Source organism: Leucoraja erinacea, chromosome 8, assembly GCF_028641065.1.
Source record: "Leucoraja erinacea ecotype New England chromosome 8, Leri_hhj_1, whole genome shotgun sequence".
NCBI lineage: Eukaryota > Metazoa > Chordata > Chondrichthyes > Rajiformes > Rajidae > Leucoraja > Leucoraja erinaceus.
This window is the reverse complement of record NC_073384.1, coordinates 15786747-15805740: the sequence shown is the minus strand read 5'-3', so window position 1 is coordinate 15805740 and position 18994 is coordinate 15786747. Positions and strand designations below refer to the sequence as shown.

Genomic DNA, 18994 nt, shown 5'->3' with positions numbered 1-18994 from the left:
AACTTGACTACCCTATCAACCTATGATGCTACTTTCAACGAACTATGTACCTATACTCCGAGATCCCTCTGTTCTGCAACACTACCCAGAGCTCCATTGTTCATTGTGCAGTTCTGCCCATGTTAGTGCCTCGCAAAATGCAACCTCACATTTCTCTGTATTAAATACCAACCATTCCTCAGCTCACCTGGCCAATCGATCAAGATCCAGGTGGAACCACGCCGTTGATACTGCTTTGCTCAGCATACATCATGCATGTATCAAAATGCAGAAACTAGCCTCATTAGAATGTGACAGCGTAATTTGGTATATTATCTGTCCTGTCCTTAATCAGCATATGTGCTCAGCTGTGATTCTCATAGATGGTCCTGTGGTCTTTCATGTCACAAGTAAGGCCTTCTTTGAGATGTAAACCACATTCCAATGGCACAATATCTTATACGCTGCCTGGAAGGTGGGAGAGGGGAGATGCGATAATGGAAAGATTCATGAAGGAAAGATCAGTGATTCCATCGGGGAAAGAAAAAGCAAATGACTGAGGACGGGATGCAATGATTTGGAAGCACAGACATTTAACTGGGAAGATGTGAATAGTCAATGTCTCAACAAATTCAGGAGACATGATTTCCCTCACACACAGCTATGCTGACTATCAATACTCAGTTGCAAATGCAAATAAATCCTGTCTCTCAAAATCTGCAGGTTATCTTGGGGGGGGGGACTATGCTTAGTTTATCCTCTCTTTTTATTTAATGTACTTTAAAAAAAAGCCCTGTCAGTTTTTACATGTGTTGCTAGTTTGCCCTCAAAATGTATTTTCTAAATTTGATTTTTTATTCCCTATTTGCTGAATTCATCCCGATCTTCAAGCCCTTCACTAATCTTTGCTTCTTATATTGTTTCTCCTTCATCTTAATATTCTCTTTAATTTCATTGGTTAACTTTGGATATTTCATTCCACTCCCACTCCCACCCTAGAATTAAAATCAATTCTACTCACCATGTAGTTTAGTTGGAGCCATGAACCATCTGCCACTGCTTGTGTATCACCTTATCCACTAAACTATGTGCCCTTTAGATATATCCCTCGCAATGTTTTGTAATTTCTCCTTATTTAAGTTTAACACAGTTGGATGCAAAATTCCATATTGCTTCATCGGTAATGAGGTCATCTAGCATATGATATTCCAGCTGCCACTCATTGAGCTTGTCTATATCTCCTTGAAGCCTTTTTACATCCTTCTTCATACTCACAATTCCACCTCATTTAATATTGCCAAGTAATATTCCCAACTAGGTTTTGCCTCCCTCAGTCTTCTTCGAGTCCGTTGCAATCTCAGATGTCGTTCTGCCAGTATCTGGGACGGGTCACAGCGGGTCGGGTCGGTTCAGCCAGGTCCTGGGGGCTGCACTGGAGGGCGTCGTCACACTCCAGTAGGCGGGACATTGTCTGTATTGCTCCACAGCTGCATGTGTCTTCTGCCTGGTAGTTCCACGCTTTCATAAGTCCTTTGCACCTCCCCTGCTCCACTCGTAATCTGTTGAGGGTCTTCCAGGTTGGCCATGGGAGGTCGTGCCCGCTGGCGAGGCATTCAGTCGGAGTGATTCCTCCCTCCATCCAGTCGTGGGCTCGTGTGTTGAGCTGGTTCCATTCATCTTTCCAGATGTTGGTCCTTGCTGTTTCTTTGGTTGTCTGGAGAGGTGGGACTGTCTGCAAGAAACTGGCTCTAGATTTCAGTCGGGGTGGAGGTGCTGTGTGTCCGTGCAGGGGGTGCCTGGTATCGATCTCCTGTGCTCTCCGCTCGTCTTGGGCGACGATGGATCGTCTGATATGGGGGGGCAATACCAGCTAGGGCGTAGAGGCACGGGACTGGGCGTTGTCTTTATGCATCCCGTGATAATGCGGCAGGTGTCGTTGAGGGCTGTGTCAACCAGTTTGGTGTGGTGGGAGCGGCTCCAGCTTGAGCATGCGTATTCAGCTGTGGAGAAGCACAGGGCTAGGGCAGTTGCACGGATGGTTGGTGGATCAGCGCCCCACTTTGAGTTTACCTGTTTGCGCAGGATGTTGTTGCGAGTGTTGACTTTGGCTTTGGTGTTCTGAAGGTGGGTTTTGAAAGAGAGTGTCCTGTCGAGTGTGACTCCGAGGTACACGGGGTGGAGGTGGTTGGAGAGTTTGTGGCCATCCCATGAGACGCTCAGTTGTTTTCCTGCATCTCGATTTTTAAGATGGAAGCTGCATAGTTGGGTTTTTGATGGGTTGGGTTTCAGGTGGTTGTTATTGTAATAGGTTGTCATCTCTTGGAGGGCGCTTTCCCGGACAGACTTGATCTTCTGGAAGTTCTCCTGTTGGGTGGTGATGTGGTGGTCATCGGCATAGATGAAGCGGCGGCATTGTGGGGGAAGTGGTTGGTTGTTGGTGTAGATGTTGAAGAGGAGGGGGGCCAGTACGCTGCCTTGTGGTAGGCCATTCTTTTGGGCTTTCCATTTGCTCTTCTTGTCGTTTAGTTGAACGAAGAAGCGCCTGTTGTTGAGAAGGCTTTTGATGACTTGGCACAGGTCGAGGTCACCAGTCATGTCAAAATGTTTCCTGATCATGGTGCGGTGCTGGACAGTGTCGTAGGCAGCGGTGAGATCTATGAAAGCTGCTCCGGTGATGAGTTTGCACTCAAAACCGTCCTCAATGTGTTGGGTGAGGTTCAGTAGCTTCCCGGCACAGGAGCGGCCAGGGCGGAAGCCTCCCTCAGTGATATTATTGATATAGGCAGCCAATGAGGTCCAAGGCTGGGACCATCCCAAGGTGAAAATCAGTCCATCTTGTTGGTTTGAAAGGTGGTCATTTTCCAAGATGATAGGAAATGTGGGAGGCTCACCCACTGTCACCACTAGGTCCTTCAGTAGACTTCCCAGACTTTTAGACTTGTCACGGTGTACAGTTGTGGTTAAATATCAATTCTGTTTATCGTTATCAGGAAGACGCAACAAATGCTCGGCAACAGCAGGGTTTAACGGAAGGTGAGTTTGCTTCCTTCAAAACACTGAATGTATGTGTGAGACTTGGGAATATGCAAGACCAAGCAAAACGACTGAAAAGTAAATCATCAAACCTGCCAATACTTTAATGATATTTGATATTTTCAAGGATGAGGTGTTTAATATCTTAATATTACATTTCTTAAGCGTACAACAGAAATAATGATTTTAATTTTCTGCTCATTAGATTAGATTTAGGATTATTATCGTCACATGTGCTGAGATACGAAAAGGTTTGTTTTACATGCTCTCCAAATAGATCAGATAATACAATACTTAAATAGAATCACGTCAAACTCAAGTAAGATCAAGATCAAGCAATGGGAAAGATACAGACTGCCAAATAGAGTTCACAGCATTGCAGTGCATCAGGCCCATAGACAACGTCCAATGTTTACAGTTGGATAGAGGTTAAAGGGACAGCAGTCTAGCTTCTGAAAGGTTAATTCAGAAGCCTCATAACAGAGATGAAGAAACTGTTCCTGAGTCTTTTGGTGTGCGTTTTCAAACTTCTGTACTTTCTACCAGACAGACAATAGACAATAGACAATAAGTGTATGAGTAGGCCATTCGGCCTTTCGAGCCAGCACCGCCATTCAATGTGATCATGGCTGGTCATCCCCATTCAGTACCCCATTGCTGCCTTCTCTACATATCCCCTGACTCCGCTATCTTTAAGACATGAAAAAGAAGGAATGACCAGGGTGGAACGTCTTTGATTATGTGGCTGCTTTTCCAAGGTTCGATGGAGTGTAGATGGAGTGAATGGTGGGAAGTCTGGTCTGTGTAATGGACTCAGCTACATCTAAAACAATTTCATGCAACAATACAATATAATACAGTTTATTGTCATTTGAACTATATGAAGTTCAAACGATATTTGATTTCTGCAGTCATACAACCAAAAAAAAAAACCAAGACACACAATTAACACAAACATCCATCACAGTGAATCTCCTCCTCCTCTCCCGATGTTAAAGCCCCCGGTGTGCGATGATAAGTCCCGCGGCCGTTAAGGCCGCGCCGGACGATGTAAGGCCCTGCTCCGGGTCTTGATGTTGGAGCCCCCGGTGGGCAATGGCAAGTCCCGAGGCCGTTTAAGCCACGCCAGGCGATGTAAGGTCCCACTCTGGGTTGTTTCAACCCCGCAATTCAGGCAGGAGAAATTGCCGTTGCGGGAGCTCTGAAAAGCGGTCTCCCATCAGGGACCCGCGAGCTCCCAATGTCACTGTCCACTGGGCCTGCGGCTGGAACCTCCGAAGCTCCGAAGTCAGGTCACAGCTGCGCGCCACCACAGCTCTCCACGCCAGCCAGCTCCATGATGGTGAGCCCGCAGACTCCGCAACTGGAGCCCCCAGGTCATTCCGGTTGGAAGCCGCTCCACGGTGCTAGGCCCCAACGACAACGGAGACCCGACAGGAAAAAGGTCGGGTCCCCCGTACAGAGAGGAGATTTTAAAGTTTCCCCCGCCCCCCACATATACACAGCTAAAAACAATATATAAAACTACAACCAAACTATACACTCAACAGGACAAAAATTTAAAAAAGATAGACGGATTGCAGAGGCCGCTGCCGCGAGGTGCCGCCATCTCACCTAGGGCAGACCTGCAGTTAAACCAAGCTGTGATGCAATCCAGAGGTATGCTTTCTATGGTGCATCCGTGGGCAGTTGTAAAAGTCATTGGGGACATGCCAATTTCCTCAGTTTCCTCAGGAAGTAGAGGTGTTTGCGTGCCTTCTTGGCTGTCACGCCAGTGTGGTTGGTCCACGACAGATTGTTGGTAATATTAATTACTTCTATTTTGAATATGTCGTAATTTAAAACTTTACGCTCCATTATCACTCGGGTGAATCTAGCTTTCAATCACTCCACTGGTGAAGATATCCTTCTTGAGATGAGCACAAATATCCCATTATATTTTCAATTCAATTTTAGATCTCTCTTGGACAACACACTCAAGTCTGCTAAATCACTTCTGTTTATTCACATTTGCCAATTAGAAAATACTCTGATCTATCTTTCTTGTGTTACAAAGGATGAGCTTGCATGTTTTTCCACGGATTTGCCCGCACACCCTATCTATCAGTGACTTTCTCAGAAAATCTGCGAACACAAACACTATTTATTTTTCTGCCACCCGACTTGGCATTATCTGAACATTTAGATGTAGGATATTTTATTATTCCATCCAAACCATTGGGCTGGATCTTCTGCTAATGGTTGAGCTGCCAAAGTCCACCAACTGCATGTCATGGAATCCCACTCTAAATGAGAGGGAACTCTCAGGAACAATGTTTTGGTAGGAAACTTGCCGCCATCTGATAGCAAGGCCCTGCATATCTAATTGGTTTCACCCCCAGGACAACCTTGACAGGCAGGGAGATCCAGACTTACAACTAATTTGTAAATCTCTGATGTTTATATTAAGTGTTTGCTATTTAAATGTGTATGTGTATGTTGCAAGTGTATGCTATTTAAATGTATTAGATATTGAAAATGATTAAAGACCTTAAATCAAAGCACTAAGAAATAATTAAATCAACTCAATTCAAATAAAAAGAGTACTCGGTAACTTGTACCCCTCGGGTTCCAATGGGTTGCACTTGAACCCGAGGGGGACCAATATCCTGGCGGGGAGATTTGCAAAGGCTACAGTGGAGACTTTAAACTAGAACGGTTGGGAGGAGGGACTCAAATAGAGAAAGCTAGTAGACAGTGTGTGAGGCAGGAGGCAGAGACGGGAAGCACTCAGACCCAACATGTAGGGGGGGGAAGAAGAAAACAATAATAAACAGAATAAGAGGTGGTGGGTTTCTTAAATGTGTGAGCAGAGAGACAGAGGGATGTAACATGGGGTTAAAGCAATAGGTAGCAAGGTGAAAAGTAAAAGTAGCAGGCAGACAAATCTAGGGCAAAAATCAAAAAGGGCCACTTTTCAACATAATTGTACAAAGGGTAAGAGCGTTGTAAAAACAAGCCTGAAGGCTTTGTGTCTCAATGCAAGGAGCATTTGTAATAAGGTGGATGAGTTGAATGTGCAGATAGCTACTAATGATTATGATATAGTTGGGATCACGGAGCCATGGCTCCAGGGTGACCAAAGCTGGGAGCTGAACATCCAGGGATATTCAATATTCAATATTCAGGAGGGATAGACAGAAAGGAAAAGGAGGTGGGGTAGCGTTGCTGGTTAGAGAGGAGATTAACGCAATGGAAAGGAAGGACATTAGCTTGGAGGATGTGGAATCGATATGGGTAGAGCTGCAAAACACTAAGGGGCAGAAAACGCTAGTGGGTGTTGTGTACAGGCCACCTAACAGTAGTAATGAAGTTGGGGATGGCATCAAACAGGAAATTAAAAATGCGTGCAACAAAGGTAAAACAGTTATAATGGGTGACTTCAATCTACATATAGATTGGGTGAATCAAATTGGCAGGGGTGCTGAGGAAGAGGATTTCTTGGAATGTATGCGGGATAGTTTTCTAAACCAACATGTAGAGGAACCAACAAGAGAGCAGGCTATTCTAGACTGGGTATTGAGTAATGAGGAAGGGTTAGTTAGCAGTCTTGTTGTGAGTGGCCCCTTGGGCAAGAGTGACCATAATATGGTGGAGCTCTTCATTAGGATGGAGAGTGACAATGTTAATTCAGAAACAATGGTTCTGAACTTAAAGAAAGGTTACTCTCTGAGGGTATGAGACGTGAATTGGCCAAGATTGACTGGCAATTAATTCTTCAAGGGTTAAACATAGAAACATAGAAATTAGGTGCAGGAGTAGGCCATTCGGCCCTTCGAGCTTGCACCGCCATTCAATATGATCATGGCTGATCATCCAACTCAGTATCCCGTACCTGCCTTCTCTCCATACCCTCTGATCCCCTTGGCCACAAGGGCCACATCTAACTCCCTCTCAAATATAGCCAATGAACTGGCCTCAACTACCCTCTGTGGCAGAGAGTTCCAGAGATTCACCACTCTCTGTGTGAAAAAAGTTCTCCTCATCTCGGTTTTAAAGGATTTCCCCCTTATCCTTAAGCTGTGACCCCTTGTCCTGGAACATCCTGGGTTGACGGTGGATATGCAATGGAAGGCATTTAAAGACTGCATGGATGAACTACAACTATTCATCCCAGTTTGGCTAAAGAATAAATCAGGGAAGGTAGTGCATCCGTGGATAACAAAGGAAATCAGGGATAGTATCAAAGCAAAAGTGTACAAATTAGCCAGAAAAAGCAGCCTACCAGAGGACTCGGAGAAATTCAGAGACCAGCAGAAGAGGACAAAGGGTTTAATTAAGAAAGGGAAAATAGATTATGAAAGAAAACTGGCAGGGAACATAAAAACTGACTGCAAAGGTTTTTATAGATATGTGAAGAGAAAGAGATTAGTTAAAACAAATGTAAGTCCCTTGCAGTCAGAAACAGGTGAATTGATCATGGGGAACAAGGACATGGCAGACCAATTGAATAACTACTTTGGTTCCGTCTTCACTAAGGAAGACATAAATAATCTGCCGGAAATAGCAGGGGACCGCGGGTCAAAGGAGATGGAGGAACTGAGTGAAATTCAGGTTAGCCGGGAAGTGGTGTTAGGTAAATTGAATGGATTAAAGGCCGATAAATCCCCAGGGCCAGATAGGCTGCATCCCTGAGTACTTAAGGAAGTAGCTCCAGAAATAGTGGATGCATTAGTGATAATTTTTCAAAACTCTTTAGATTCTGGAGTAGTTCCTGAGGATTGGAGGGTAGCTAATGTAACCCCACTTTTTAAAAAGGGAGGGAGAGAGAAAACGGGGAATCATAGACCAGTTAGTTTAACATCGGTAGTGGGGAAACTGCTGGAGTCAGTTATTAAAGATGGGATGGCAGCACATTTGGAAAGTGGTGAAATCATTGGACAAAGTCAGCATGTCTTACGAATCTTATAGAATTTTTTGAGGATTTAACTAGTAGAGTGGATAGGGGAGAACCAGTGGATGTGTTATATCTGGACTTTCAGAAGACTTTCGACAAGGTCCCACATAAGAGATTAGTATACAAACTTAAAGCACATGGTATTGGTGTTCAGTGTTGATGTGGATAGAAAACTGGCTAGCAAACAGGAAGCAGAGAGGAGGAGTAAACGGGTCTTTTTCACAATTGCAGGCAGTGACTAGTGGGTTACCGCAAGGCACAGTGCTGGGACCCCAGCTATTTACAATATATATGTTAATGATTTGGACGAAGGGATTGAATGCAACATCTCCAAATTTGCGGATCACACGCTGGGGGGCAGTGTTAGCTGTGAGGAGGAAGCTAGGAGGCTGCAAGGTGACCTGGATAAGCTGGGTGAGTGGACAAATGCATGGCTGATGCAGTATAATGTGAATAAATGTGAGGTTATCCACTTTGGTGGCAAAAACAGGAAAGCAGACTTTTATCTAAATGGTGGCCAATTAGGAAAAGGGGAGATGCAACGAGACCTGGGTGTCATGGTACACCAGTCATTGAAAGTAGGCATGCAGGCGCAGCAGGCAGTGATGAAAGCGAATGGTATGTTAGCATTCGTAGCAAAAGGATTTGAGTACAATACAATACAATACGGTTTATTTGTCACATTCCACATAAGTGCAAGTGAAATGAATATGTCAGCAGCGGTACAATTGTAAAGAACACACACAAAAACACAATAAAAATTTAACATAAATATCCACCACAGCATTCATCACTGTGGTGGAAGGCACACAATTTGGCCAGTCCTCCTCCATTTTCCCCCATGGTCCGGACCTCAACCCTCCGCAGTTGCCGCTGCGGGCGTCCAGATGGTAAAAGGACAAGGTACAAGTCCAGGTAAGTCCACGATCTGCTCTTCCCCACCGGAGACTGCGGCTTTAAGTTGGTGTTGGCCGCAGGCCGGCGGTCGAAGATTTAAAGTCCCCGCCGCGCCGCAGCCAGATGCATCGCAGATCGCAGGGCCGGCGGTCGAAGCTCCCCTCCAAGGGTGATGGTAAGTCCACGCCGGCGGTGGTCCGGCGGTAGAAGTTGGCCATGGGCCGGCAGTGATGGCTTCTTCTTCCCCCGGGTCCCCCACGAGGGATCCCGAGCTGGAGCTGTGCAGACCGTGGCTTCAGGCTGCCGGCTGCCCCGGGCCAGCGAAACGGAGTGCTCCCCTCCAGCGAACCCCAGCGAGGGCTCACCCGCTCCACGCAGAGAGTCCATGCTGCACCCGCCGCTGAAGACCCGGGCGCGTCTCCGGGAAAGGCCACGCCGATCCTCGTTGTTAGGCCACGGGGAGGCGACCTGGAAAAAGTCACCTCTCCATGGAGGAGGCGGCCAAAACGGTTTCCCGCACACCACCCCCCATACAAAACACACAAAGAAACATTTCTTGTGAGCATAGGAGCAGGGAGGTTCTACTGCAGATATACAGGGTCTTGGTGAGACCACACCTGGAGTATTGCGTACAGTTTTGGTCTCCAAATCTGAGGAAGGACATTATTGTCATAGAGGGAGTGCAGAGAAGGTTCACCAGACTGATTCCTGGGATGTCAGGACTTTCATATGAAGAAAAACAGGATAGACTTGGCTTGTACATGCTAGAATTGAGGGGGGATCTTATAAAAACTTACAACATTCTTAAGGGGTTGGACAGGCTAGATGCAGGAAGATTGTTCCCGATGTTAGGGAAGTCCAGGACAAGGGGTTACAGCTTAAGGATAGAGGGGAAATCCTTTAGGACCGAGATGAGAAAAACATTTTTCACACAGAGAGTGGTGAATCTCTGGAACTCTCTGCCACAGAAGGTTGTTGAGGCCAGTTCATTGGCTATATTTAAGAAGAAGTTAGATGTGGCCCTTGTGGCTAAAGGGATCAGGGGGTATGGAGAGAAGGCAGGTACGGGATACTGAGTTGGATGATCAGCCATGATCATATTGAATGGCGGTGCAGGCTCGAAGGGTCGAATGGCCTACTCCTGCACCTATTTTCTATGTTTCTATCTGTCAGTAGTCCTTCTTTTCCATTGTAATCAGTAACTGTACTGATCCTTGTGTGGACCAGTTTTCACTTAGCTTAGAGATACAGTGTGGATAAAGCCCCTTCGGCCACCTTTCAAAACCACGTCAACCACCGATTACTGATACACTACTTCTATGTCCTACACTAGGGGCAATTTACAGAAGCCAATTAACCTACGAACCTGCACGTCTTTGGGATGCAGGTGGAAAACGGAGCACCCAGAGAAACACACGTGGTCACAGGGAGAACGTACAATCGCAATTCCTTGTATCTTTGATGTAGGCCATTCCAACTCTGGCTCTCTGAGCAATCCCATTAATTCCATTCCCCCTGGTTAGTTTGAGTGTGATGCACTTGGTCTAGTAACACTATAAAGTGTTTTATTTACTAAAGAAGAAGCATGTTTCGGGATGTTGGTAGAACTGGGGAAATTCCATGCAGTCACAGGGAGAGCATGCATTTCCTTATTTTCTTTTCTTTGATCCTCGGGTGTAAATTGACTTTACTTCAAAAGTGTTTCATCATTCACAGAGTCATTCTAAGGTATTAGAAAATTTTGTTTTTTTTAAAGCCCCTAATGACACCTTCTCTGTTTCAGAAAACACCTCCATCCTCCATATCAACACTGAGCTGTCACGGGCATCCAGCCAGATATTGAACGCTGACGCAACCTCCGATGTCACATTCTCATTCACGTTAGATCAGAAGTTTTGTAAGGAAAAATGGATTGATCATGAAGATTTCTGCAAGTGTTTCCAGTAAGGCATCCTTTCCACCATTATTAAATCTGTTACAGAGGTCACAACATAATTACTGGTTCTTGTACCCATGTTCATGTGACTAACGCAGATTACTAGAAAACCCACATCCAAATGATCATTAAGCACATTAAGTTTGCCCATGTATGTATGTGCGAGTGCTGTACACATCCATTGAATGAGTTCCTCCAAAAGCAGACACACTTAACATCCTGCTGCATATATCGCTGCTTGTTCCCCCCCATTAATATTCGTGTGTTTAAATACGAATCATGGACTTTTAGGGTTGCCAATTCTGGAAGATGTGATGCAATCTCCATACTGGTGGCAACATGCAGTTATCCATGGTTAGTTGGAAGGTATGTCATTCACATGATAAGAACTTTGGATGAGGACCACCCTGTTCTTCATCTCTTTGCAGTTCACCTTGGTGTGGCTCCGACCCTAGTCTGTTTGTTCCAGTTTTAATTGCCACTAGTAGCTTTTTCCAAACTATTCCTAATTGGAAGTTCAATGAACAGTCAATCCTAGACAATTCACTTTTTCACTTGAATCTGTTAATCACACTCTTAAACTCCAGCATACACACCTAGCCTAGCCAATCTTTCCTCATTATGTAACCTGTGTATTCCAGGTATTAGTTGAGTAAACTTTCTCTGAAGACACAAGGAACTGCAGGTGCTGGTTTACCCAAAAAAAGCACAAAGTGCTGGAATAGCTCAGCGGGTCAGATATCATCTCCAGAGAACGTGGATGGGCAACATTTCAAGTCGGGACCCTTCTTCAGACTTAACTTTCTCTGATCTGCTTCCAATGAATTAAGATCATCACCAATATAAAGAGACCAATACAATACAGAACTTGAGATTTAATCTGACTAATTCCCTATATAATGGGGCATAACCACTCGACTTTTATATGATAAAATTCATATGATACATATGATAAAATTCAGTTATCTTTCCTGATTTGTAAATCTTACATGTTAATCTTTAATGACACTTAAACCCTCCTGCATCTCAGAACACCACAATTTCTCATTATTTGGATAATTAGCTTCATTATTTTACATTTACAATTAATATTTTCCCAAATTATGTCCATTTGCCAGATTTGTGTTTACTCGCTAACCTGCCTATATCCTTTTGTATCCTCCTTAAGCTTTCTTCACAACTTGCCTTCCTATCTATCTTCACCCAGAGAGTTGTGAATCTGGAATTCTCTGCCGCAGATGACAGTGGATGCCAATTCACTGGATGTCTTCAAGAGAGAGTTAGATATAGCTCTTATGGCTAATGGAATCAAGAAATATGGGGAGAAAGCAGGAACGGGTTTTGGATTTTGGATGATCAGCTATGATCAAAATGAATGGCGTTGCTGGGTCGAAGGCCCGAATGGCTTACTCCTGCACCCATTTTCTTTGTTTCTATGTTTCATGACATCAACAAATGTAGCAACATTGATGCTTTCATCCAAGTCATTTGTAAAAAAAAAGGTTTTGGCTCACCATTCCTCCCTGTGTTACGACGCTCATTACATCATGTCAACTGGATAAAGACTAATTTATGATCACTCCTTTTCCTGTTACCCAACCAATATTCTTTCCATGCCAAAATATCACATTGTGGCAGACTGAGCCATTTTGGTATTGAACCGTCGTTGGTCGGGCTCGAACTCTTGCATGGACCGGGTGTGATCTGGAGGAACCAATCATGCGGTCAGGGTGGTGGGCCGTTAGGCGGTTGTTGATAAGTGTCACTCATGTTATGAGTCATGCTTTGGTAGTTACGCCCACTTGCTTTTACAGTAGTCCTCCCTGCCTGTTCCCTTTAGAATTAGAAAGATGTGCTCGTATGAAGTTATATATGCTATGTCGTTAATAAAGTCTTTGGACTTTTATCATAGCTTCAGTTATTACAACAGCCAAAACACAACATGGTGTCAGAGTGTACAAACTCACTCCTTGTTTAATTCTATTGCTTTTATTTTAGTTTATTTGTTTTTCAACTGTTTTGCAATGGCTTCTGCTCTAAAAAAAACTAGAGATCTTGGTGTTTGATGAAGATCTTGCAGAACAATGGCATGTATTTGAAGAGGATTTTTCTATCTACATTGATGCAGCACACCCTACTGCTGATCCTGCTGTTCGTGTGTCAATCCTTCTTAATTTGGCAGGCACGGAAGCTGTTCGTCGTGCCAGAAGATTTCACTATGAACTGGCTAGATTGATGCAAATGGTGTCCAGATTCCTGCAGAATCTATCCGTGACCTTAAATGCCTCCTGCGTAAATTCCGACAATTATGTGTAACAGACTAACTAAAGCATTGAACGACATCTGTTTTTTTCACTGTGCCAGAGACAGGGAGAACCTGTAGTGTTATTCGTTAGCGCACTGAAACATATCGCAAGTTGATGCGATTTTAGAAATATATGTGATGAAGTTCGATTCTGGAGCTCGTTGCAACGTTATCTGCTTGGCTGTTTTTTCCAGAAGCAAAGAAACACTGAAACGGCATCTCCAGCAGCTGCATCTCTTGTTTCGTTTGAAATCTGTTACTACGTGAACGACAACACTTAATAAAATTGTTTATTTTGTTGCAGAATCGACATAGTTTCCCATACGCAGGGCAACGGTCACGAACAGCGGCATGTGAACCATTACAATTAAAGCAATTATCGATTAGTATAACTAACGTATAACTCGACAGATTCTCCCATTTGATTGGCATGGCAAGCAGTACCTGGTATTCGTTGATTCGTATTCAGGATAGTTTGACATTGATTTCCTTAGCAGCCCCACTTCCAGCAGAGTGATTTCGAAGTTATCTCACCACATTTCAGTCCACGGATCTCCGGGCAGATTTCTAACTGACAATGGCAGTCAATTCACCAGCCAACACTTCAAGGAGTTTGCTAGACACTGGAATTTTTGCCACATCACCAGCAGCCCTGTATATCCACAGTCTAATGGGCTGGATGAACGAGCTGTCAAAAGTGCTAAACAGCTCATGGAACGTTCATATCGAGCTAAATCCGATGTATTTTTGGATCTGCTCAACTTACGCAATATCTCCCGTGACCCCATCTTGGGCTCACCCGCTCAATGTTTATTGTCCAGGCAGACCCGTGCCACAGTGCCTGTAGTGGATCTGGCATTGATCCCACAAGTGATTCTACCTGAGGAGGTTCACCCCAGGTGACAACAGAAGCGTGATATTCAAAAACAATAGTTTGACAAGACAAGTAGGCCACTGCCACCACTGACCAAGGGGCAGGTGTGGTCCGTTTACAGACTGACAAAGGCCATGACCGTACTGGAGTGATTTCTGAAATTGCCTCAGAGCCATGTTCGTATATCGTCAGTGCTGATGGCGGCACCTACAGGCGTAACAGACAACATATCCTGCCTGTGAACGAACCATTCCTCCTCCATATTATCTAGACCGTACAAGTACACTTCCGTCTGCGTCCAGCGGCACTCCTATGCCTCTACCAGCACAACAATCCATGTCTGCAATGGCACCTCTGCCTGTACCTCTTCGACTGCTCCACGGTCTCCTGCTTCGTCTCCAGGAATGCTGGTCTAGTCTCCCTCGCCGGTGAAACCACCTGCCCTTTCCCCTGGGGGAAAGAACGGAGATGGTCTCTATAGTACACGTGCTGGTTGTGTTTGTAGACAGGTTGTGAAGTACCCGGGACTATGTTTGACTTTCTTCCAGTTTATTATCAATTGCTATGCATGTCTTACTTAGTTAATGGTTTTGTCATGTTATTGATTCTTTAAGGGGGAGGATGTAGATCAGTGTCGCTCATGTTATGAGTCATGCTTTGGTAGTTACGCCCACCTGCCTGTTCCCTTTAGAATTAGAAAGACATGCTAGTATGAAGTTATATATGCTATGTCGTTAATAAAGTCTTTGGACCTTTATCATGGTGTAACGCTTCAGTTATTACAACAGCCGAAACACAACAGCGGTTGGAATTCAAAGGATTGGCGGTTGGAATTCAAGGGTTTGGCAGTTTTAGTTTAACTCGGGTGTGCTCACAAGCGACAGCAGACAGCCCGTGGGCATCTCCACTTCACATGGTCCTCAAACCGTGTTGGGTACGGAGATCCTGTGGGGACTACCACCGTCTCAATGATGTCACAACGGCCGACCGGTACCGTCACATCCTGGAGTTCACGGCCAATCTAGGTGGCGCCAAAGTTTTTTCCAAATTCTACTTGTCACGTGGCTACCATCAGATTCCGGTCCACCCGGACAACATCCCCAACGGCTCTCATCGCCCTGCTCGGGCTCTTTTAATTCCTACGGATGCCTTTTGGCCTTAAGAACACCACCCGGGCTTTCCAATGGCTCATGGACATGGTGGGCTGTGGGCTGGACTTTATGTTCATTTACCTCAACGACATCCTCGTCGCCAGCTGCTCTCGCCAGGAACACGTCGCACACCTCCGGCAGCACTGCTATTGGCTCCACGAGCATGGCCTGGCCATCAACCTTGCCAGGTGTCAGTTTGGCCTCCCTTCCATCAGTTTCCTCGGCCACCACATAAATCAGCATGGCGTGGTCATGCTCCCGACCAAGGTCAAGGTCATTCGCCAGTTTCCCAAACTCTCTACGGTGAAGGGACTAAAGACTTTATTGGCATGGTAAACTTCTATCACTGTTTGGCACTGGCAAAGGCGACGCTGCTGGTACATCCACGGGCCAACGCACCAACTGCTCTCATGAGTGATGTGTCCGACACAGCCGTGGGCGGAGTGCTAGAACAACTGATCGATGGAAGCTGGCAGCCCCTCGCCTTTTTCAGTCGTCACCTGAGACCCCCCCTGAGCAGAAATACAGTGCTTTTAACTGGGTTCTCCTCGCGCTCTATCTGGCCGTTCGGCATTTCCGCTACTTCCTCGAGGACGGGTTTCACAGCTTTCACCGACACGTTTGCCTTTGCCAAGGTGTCAGATCCCTGGTCATCCTGGGAGCAGCGTCACTTGGCCTATATCTTCGATTTCACAACTTGCTTCCAGCACATCACAGGCAAGGCAAAAACAACCGGGTGCAGATGCGTGGTCCCACACCGCTATAAATGCCGTCCATGCTTTGGCCCCAGATGTCGACTACACGGCCTTAGCGGCCGCCCAGCGAGTGGATGAGATGTTCGCCTACCGCACCTCCATCTCTGTTGTTGGAGGATGTGCGATTTCGGGCGCGCTGACACCTCGCTCTTTTGCGACGTGTCTACCGGGCAGCCAAGACCCATCATGCTTGCAGCCTGGCGCTGCCAGATTTTCAACATGGTTCATGGTTTAGCTCACCCTTCCATCCGGGCAACAACGGCACTGATGACACCCAAGTTCATGTGGCACAGGTTGCGCAAATCGGTCGGCAATTAGGCCAGGACATCCATCCCCTGTCAAACCTCAAAGATTCAGAGACACATCAAAGCGCCGCTGCAGAATTTCGCCCTACCACACCGGCCTTTTCGACCACATCCACGTTGACATCGTTGGACCGTTGCCCCAATCCAGAGGTATCACTCACCTTTTCACCATCATGGACAGATTCACGAGATGGCCGGAAGCCATCCCGCTCTCGGATACTTCCACTGCGACGTGTGCTCGTACCCTCACTGCCCACTGGACCGCCCACTTTGGTGTGCCGGTGGACATCTCCTCTGACAGAGGTGCGCAGTTCACCTCCGAGTTGTGGTCAGCAATGGCCCGGTTGCTTGGCGTTCAGCTGAACCACACCACGACCTACCACCCACAAGCAAACGGCCTAGTGGAGCGTTTTCACCTACATCTGAAGGCATCCCCAAAGGCACGGCTTATAGGCCCAGATGGACGAGTTGTCGTGGGTCCTGCTGGGCAAAGGCACTGCCCCGAAAGAGAATATGGCAATTTCCTCGGCCAAGCTGGTGTACGGCGCCCTGCTTACAGTCCCAGGGGACTTCATCATGGCGGCACGTGGACATCAGAATCTGCTCACGACCTTGCAGACTCGCCTCCGGGAGAAGGTGGGCATGCTCTCTCCAGTCCCGATGTTCCGCCACGGACTCACCACCACGTAAGTCCCACCCGCCTTCCAGGACTGCCAGTACGTCTTCCTTCGCCGCTTGTCACTGCATAGGCCTTACGAGGGACTTTTCCAGGTACTGCAACACGCACCACGACTTTTATATCATCAACATGGGCGGCAGGCATGAGACTGTCTCCGTGGACCGTCTTAAGTCGGCACACTTGGACATTGACAAACCAGTTCAGGTGGCACACAGAGGGCATCCACCGTAACAACCGCACCCGCCCTCAACTCTGCCAGCTGCGACCCCGAACACAGGAGATGCCGCGTACACGAGATCAGGCCGCCTCACTCATGAGCCTAACTGCCTCCATTACTCCGGTTCTGGGGTGGAGGGGAGGTGGGGGGGGGGGGTCATGTGGCGGGCTGAGCCATTTTGGTATCGAACCGTTGTTAGTTGGGCTCAAACTCTCACATGGACCGGGTGTGATCTGGGCTGACCTATCACGGGGTCAGGGGTCAGGGGTCGGGCCATGCGGCAGTTGGAATTCAAGGGTTTGGCGGTTGGAGTGGAACTCGGGTGTGCTCACGAGCGATGGCATAATAGTTAAATATTAACTTGATGCGAGCGTGAGTGACGGGGCTGTATCGGTTAATTATTAAACTGAGTGTTCACACAAGGCATGGACCTCTACAACATCCTTTACCGTGAGGTTTAATTTTTCTGAGTGACCTTTGATGCAACACTTTATCAAATGCTTTTCAGAATCACAAGAATATTTATCTTTATCCACACCACTTGTATGACCGCTAATATAAATCTATTATATAAATCTTACATAAATTTGCTGGAACTGTCTAGAAGTCTATTTGGAACTATTAATAATTATCTTAGATTTTGCAGTGACGCCAAATATAAGAAGCAAATAATTACTCTGTAGAAAACATGTTAATCCAAAATAATACTAATTTAGTATAAGCACTTTAACACTAATTACTACCTGAAAGTCTAGATGATGTGATTTACACTTTGAAAAAAATTACATTGTTATTAGTTGCAGTCATGTTCTATTATCATAAATAAATAAGTCTGCCAAAGATTAACTGTCATATGCTAAATTGAACTGACCGATAGTCACCCATTTGGTGTAATCTGGCCTCGGCATTGAACACTATTAAACCATAAGACATAGGACCAGAATTAGGCCTTTGGCCCATCGAATTTGCTCTGCATACTTTCTTCAAACAACCGCAATCATTTATGTCAGGAGATTAGTCCACTTTTGAGGGTTAAGGAAAGCTTAATTTATTTTTAATTTTTGATTAAACAAATTAATAACTTTATATTTTAAAGTACATTTTTAAAACATTTGAATCCTAATTTTAAATTATATAACTCAATTTGAATAGTTTTGAAAACGGGTCAAAAGTCTTTAGGCTGTCAAACAACCTTCCCCCCATTGACGAACTGTACACTGGAAGGGCCAGGAAGCGAGTGGCTAACATCATCTCTGATCCCTCTCACCCTGGCCACAAACTCTTTGAAGCACTTCCCTCTGGATGGCGACTCTGGACTGTCAAAGCCGCCACAGCCAAACATAAAAACAGATTTTTTTTCCACGAGCAGCAGCTTTACACCACAGCCAAAAGATCTGTAGGTACCTTTTGCTCTGGTATTTTATTTAATTCTTCACATGTTTAAATTATAATGTTTTATTTTTAATTGTCTACTGTATATCGTGTTGTTACTTGCGAGCAATGCACCAAAGCAAATTCCTCGTATGTATACTTACTTGGCATTAAATGTATTATTCAATTCAATTCAATTCAAATTTGAATTTGTGAAAATCAAGAGAAGAATCTTGTGACATGACAAGTATATTGGCTACATTGCCTGAGATCAACCGGATCCTGGAGCTTGCTTGCTCCACCTAGTGGGAAGCTTCTGAAGTGTTCAAAAGTGCCTCCAGATATGGAAAACATAAATCTGCTGGATAAACAATGGAGATGGCAAGTTTGAGTGCTGTGGCATATCTGACATTGTGATGTGATTTTGTATTCCACAAGTTGCAGATATTTCACATTTGCTTATGAAAACAAACTAAAATAAACATTCCATAAACTATGGTGTAAGAACGACTTAAATTCAAAATCACAAGAAAATTACTTTCTGAACAACTTAATG

The 18994-nt window shown here is 45.4% G+C and overlaps 1 protein-coding gene across 6 annotated transcripts in view; it reads left to right on the top strand.

Annotated features, from left to right (window-relative positions):
• adgb (androglobin) overlaps window positions 1-18994 on the top strand; it is a 205511-nt gene that overhangs the window by 99388 nt on the left and 87129 nt on the right. For all 6 annotated transcript variants that reach the window (XM_055639044.1, XM_055639046.1, XM_055639043.1 and 3 more), the window contains 2 exons: window positions 2970-3012; window positions 10629-10788. In XM_055639044.1, the coding sequence (XP_055495019.1) occupies window positions 2970-3012; window positions 10629-10788 (203 nt within the window). The remainder of the gene's footprint in view (window positions 1-2969; window positions 3013-10628; window positions 10789-18994) is intronic.